Here is a 5,129-nt window from a genome sequence, read left to right on the forward strand (position 1 = left end):
AGCAACTCCTACTTTTATTGACTTGAGTATGGTTTGGTTTATAAATTCACAAGTCCTAAGAAAATGATTTAAACAAATGTGGGACATGTACACAAATTTACAACTTGGCTCTGGCAGGGAAGAGCAGTGCCTCTGAAAAAAATAAAATCCTAAGGGTTGTAAATAGATCAAAAAGAATTAAATTTTTTATTTATACTTAACAAATGTAATCAAGTGAATGAAATGATTTCATAACGTTTTTACATCCAAGAGCAGTGACACACTGTTCATACATTAATTCTATAGGAAAATGTACATCCTTCTTTTTTGTTGTTGTTGTTAGGTAAGATCCGCCATGAGTTCATGGACAGGAAAAAACAAAACAACGTTTTGTTGCAACCTGAACTCTTGAAATGTTCATTTTAATAGCTTTATGGCATTAATAAAGCTGTTATCCAAATGCCTATTAATATTGGCATGTGTAGTATGAAATATCACAAATTCTCTAAAATGTGAACATCCAATTTGGAAACTACGAAATAACCTAATGGATTTTGTGACTGAATCTACCCAGGGACATTAAAGTCCAGGATGGTTTATTTTAAGTGTACTTATGTAGCTCTAGTCCTAGCTTACTATTCTTCGATTGCCTAATCACAAAGAAATGCATTATTATGAAGTAAAACAGCTGTAGACACAGAATGCTAATGACATTTTCTCCATATCTGAGTTACCTAAAGAAAACCTAGTTAGTGGTAATTCTACCAAATACTTGTAACATTCACATAGATTTTTAATTGATTTTCAAAGACCACTACTGTGCCTCGAATCCGACCACATAGAATATAAGCCTTAAGCCCGCTAGGTTTAAGCAATTGTGTCTTTGTAGACTAAAACTATGTAAAATAAAATCTGATAACTCCCTGGTGTTAGAGGTAGACAGTTTTCTTTCAAATCCTAGGTTTGGTCTTTTATTTTATTCAGCAGTGAAAGCCATGAATACAGAACAAATAACAACTCTTACAATTCTCAACCATGACTTCTAACATCAGAGAATTCAAAGTATGAACATAGTACACAGTAATGAAAAGTATCAAAAATTAGTTTACCTCAAAAAAGATAAATAAAACAGGTATATTCCACCAATACATAAACAGATGTTTGTGTTACAGTTAAAATTTGTTGTATACAAAAGATCATAGTCCCCATAATTGGTTTGATAGAAGCAAGAATACATGAGCCATTTAAATTGTCAGACATTATGCTTTATAAGGTATGCACAGAAGTTCAAGCAATAAATACATACATTAGTTCAAAGCCTTACAATAGCTACCCAAAGCAGATGCAGAAAAGCAGATTTGCTATTCCTAGCAAGCAATGATATAAGTAAAAATTCATGAAATGCATTAAAGCAACATTTTTCTTAGAAAAAGTCTGGTCATTTATGGGTCCACCAACATTTTTACATAATATGCACAATTATCAAAATACAGACCAAGCATTTCAGAAAACTCCAAAAAACCTAAAATCTATTTTCAAAGCAATTGCAGTTTTGGAGGTTTTTCTGGTATAATGTGCAAGCAGCTATATTTTTTTATTGTAGTCATATAAAACCCATGCAAAACTCTACAGGTATATGCATTCTGTGGCTGAGACTTCCTTTCAAAAGTTTTGTAACTGAGGTATGCATACTTTAGCATTGTAATCTCAGGCAACCCTCCTGATGGTAGAGCTCTCACAGTTACTTTCAGTCCATCAAAGCCTTGGAACATGCACGTGAAAGACCCATTTTCCCTTCAGATAATCCTGACAGGATCCTAGATGACTGAAAAGCATCCTTCACAATACCAATCCTTCTTTTGATACCATATGGTAAACTTCCCGTTCGTTGATCATGACCCAAAGACAAACATAATGAAAAGTAGCAGTTACTGTGACGCTCTCAAGTTTCATGCAATCTGCCATAATTGTTCTAATTTTTTCTTTTTTTTTTCTTTTTTTCTTTTTCTTGTTTTTCTTTTTGCAGAGGTAGAAGCTTTCATAAAGCCATTTGGGTAAGTGGGAAAACCCTTTTGAAAGCCGTTATGTTCTTTTATTTGGTGTGATAGATGACTGGGTATCTCTCTATTTGCTGACTTCAGCAAAGAATGATGAGCTTACTTTGCAAGAACCAGCTCCATCACATGGAACTGGTACATATGTTAAGCTCTAGCAGCCACCTTCTGTCAAAACTGTTTGTAAAGCAATAACCATAATCAGGTTATGAGGTCCCTTGGTTGGGGGGGAAAGTATTATCAAGACTTGGCACAGAACATGAAAAGCAACATGTAAAGTTTCTAGATTTTAAGCAAATATCTGACTATGCTATTTTCAACTACACCATATGCATTATCATAGATTTGGGGTTTGGAGTTGTCAAGAAAACCAGCATTCTAACAATTTGGCCTGTGCAAGTCTTTGAAAGGGAGAGTTTGTGTTAATATCCCATATAAGCAGAGGCAGAATTATATGTAACTTTGGTTTGACTGAAAATAAATACCATGGACTACAATTGCTATAATCTTTGCTTTAGTGTAAAAATTCAGCTAGATCACTTTAAAATCAATATGAAATTAATTTTTGGCTTTACTAGACCTTTTATGTTTGGTTCCTATTTTTTGTTTTTTAATTATAACTTAAGACTATAAAAAATAGTACACAACAAAGGTTCAGATCATACAAGACATCTAACAACATGTATTCACCACAAGAAATAAGTGACTGGATTGGGGAAAACAAAAGCACAGTGTACTATATATATATATGTATATATATATATAACAATATGCAATCTGCATTTGCATCAAGTACATAATCGTTTTGGTCAGTGATCCACATTTGTTGCTTTCTAGCATATCGTAACTTCCACTGTGGATTTTGTCTTCACCTCTGTCTTTAATGAAAGCAAATCTTCATTGTATTTAGATGGACTTTTGGTCTCAGAAGATTACTCTGTTACTGAATTAACTTTTTAGTTGTTGTTTTTGTCATATTATTTCTTTGTTTAGGGCTAATGAAAGGATCCCAGAGGTCATCAGAAAACAGCAGGTAGTTCATGGAAAAGGTTCCTTTGTATTAATTGAAGTTACAGAAGGCTGACCAAAGCATGTGGCTGCTTCTGTCCTTGAGCTCTTGGCCATGGTTAGAGTTGGCTTTGGTTTGCAGCTGTAGCCTTTGACTGTGTTTGCAGGTAGACAAAGCTTTATCACAAGGAGGTAAAGAGTACAGTTGTAAGATCTATGCAGATATGCAAATGTTTCTATGGTGCTTGCACAAATAATGTTAGCTTAGGATTGCACTTTACATCTTAACACTAACAGCACAGACTGGAAGCCTAAGGTTTTAGATGGTTGCAACAGTCTAATTACTGTGTTTTGTAATTACTAACTTATGTCATTTACAGTTGGTGGCACCAACATAAAAACTAATGTTCTGTTGTTCAAAATTCAGCTAGATACAAGCAGTGACACTAATTCTGATACTACTCCTGTGCAAATTAAAAACAATAGCAACAAGTTGAACTTGACCAGCAATTGTTTCTAACATTACAACTACTGAATGCTGGAAAATTCACATTAATGAAACTAACACTATTTTTGGCAGTATATGAGGTGTGTTTGCTTTGTACAGGACATGTATCCTCATATTCAGTCATTTCATGAACCCTTAAGAGCCACATTTTTAAATGGGCAAAGCCATTATAGAAAGAACAGTTCCTTTTCCCCCCCAAGAAAATCAGTTTTTGTCTTTTTTCCCTCCTAAAAATCAGAGAGAGAAAAACAGAGAGAAAGAAAAGAAAACAAGCAATTTGCCTGTTGGTACTGTATCCCAAAGGGCTGGCTTAATAAGTTCCTTTAGGGTAGTCTCCTTTATCCATGCTTAATAAATAGTCACAGTAAAAATCTGTCAAATATTCATGGTTGTGGAGTAGTTATGAAGGTCAGTGATATGTCCCTTCACACTGAGGTTTCACAAGAGTCAGTTCTCATTCCAGATCTTCAGATAAAGGCTCTTCTTCAATCTCTCTGTCATCTTCTAATTCTGGACTGTGATTAGCTGTTGTCACTAAGGACACTGGGCAGTCTTCATCCTCTGCAATCACTGGCTCTTCTTTGACATGAATTGAATGTCTGAAAAACACAGAGAGGAACCAAAGTTTTACTAAGTGACCAAAAACAAAATTTGACCAACCTTGTAATGAGGAGGTCAACTGAAAGAAGGCAAGGAAACCCAGTGTCTTTCTTAAAAACTGCCTTGCATTGATTGAATGAGCGAGTTAGGAACATAATAATTTATAGTAGAATTCTGGGGGCAGCATTTAGAATAATAATGTGAGGATGGACTCCCACATACTGTGCTATTTTGGTAAAACATCTTTTTCTCAGCATTCTCTTAGAATGACATGTTTTGTTAGTATTGGTTGCAACACCATAATCAGAGAGTGATCGTACAGGAATATGAAACAAATCTCAAAAAAATACTTTCCTGCTGTTTTTCTTAGCAATTAATTTAATGACTGGTATTTCTAATAACACAGTTTAACAGCTTTTATTTCTATGTTTTTTAATTCTCCAGTATGAATTAGATTGTGGTGTTGGTTGAAACAAATAGTAATTTCCAAAGAAAATGGGCTACAGCATCTTCACTAACAGAATGCCAATAACTGTTTTCAAGCATGTATTTATATGTTTGTATGTGTACAAACATTTATGTAATTAAAATTTTATCATGAATATACCAGTCATAGCAATTTAATTATAGAAAATTAACCAACTTATATTCTGCAGTTGATTACCTCTCCAACCCCCAAATATATTAGCAAGGTCACTGTAGTCTGAGAAAAGCTATGAGGGTTCACAGATAGCACCTGGTAAAAAATATATTATATATAAATAATAAAATTTTTTCATCCCTTTTACCCCCAAGCAAGAGAAGCTCTGCTTTTTTATCTTGTTAATAGAAACCGCCATCTCTCATTAATATGCAGGACTGGTGAGCTGCTTCTCAAGAGGAAAACCTGCAGCAAGGCTTTGCCATTAATCAACTTCAGCCTAGCAGCTCAGTTAGACATGATGATACATGTTTTTAACTCTAAATTAATGAATATCTTT

At 34.2% G+C, this 5,129-nt stretch overlaps 1 protein-coding gene across 8 annotated transcripts in view; it reads right to left on the minus strand.

The window, feature by feature from the left end:
• Positions 1-332: 332 nt before the first annotated feature.
• FOXP2 (forkhead box P2) overlaps positions 333-5,129 on the minus strand; it is a 664,287-nt gene continuing 659,490 nt past the window's right edge. For 7 of the 8 annotated variants that reach the window (XM_081147828.1, XM_081147832.1, XM_081147831.1 and 4 more), the window contains one exon: positions 333-4,148. In XM_081147828.1, the coding sequence (XP_081003954.1) occupies positions 4,004-4,148 (145 nt within the window). In that variant the 3' untranslated portion in view covers positions 333-4,003. The remainder of the gene's footprint in view (positions 4,149-5,129) is intronic. The other variant, XM_081147833.1, reaches the window with a different exon arrangement.

This window comes from Miniopterus schreibersii (genome assembly GCF_964146895.1).
Source record: "Miniopterus schreibersii genome assembly, chromosome: 9".
Lineage (NCBI taxonomy): Eukaryota > Metazoa > Chordata > Mammalia > Chiroptera > Miniopteridae > Miniopterus > Miniopterus schreibersii.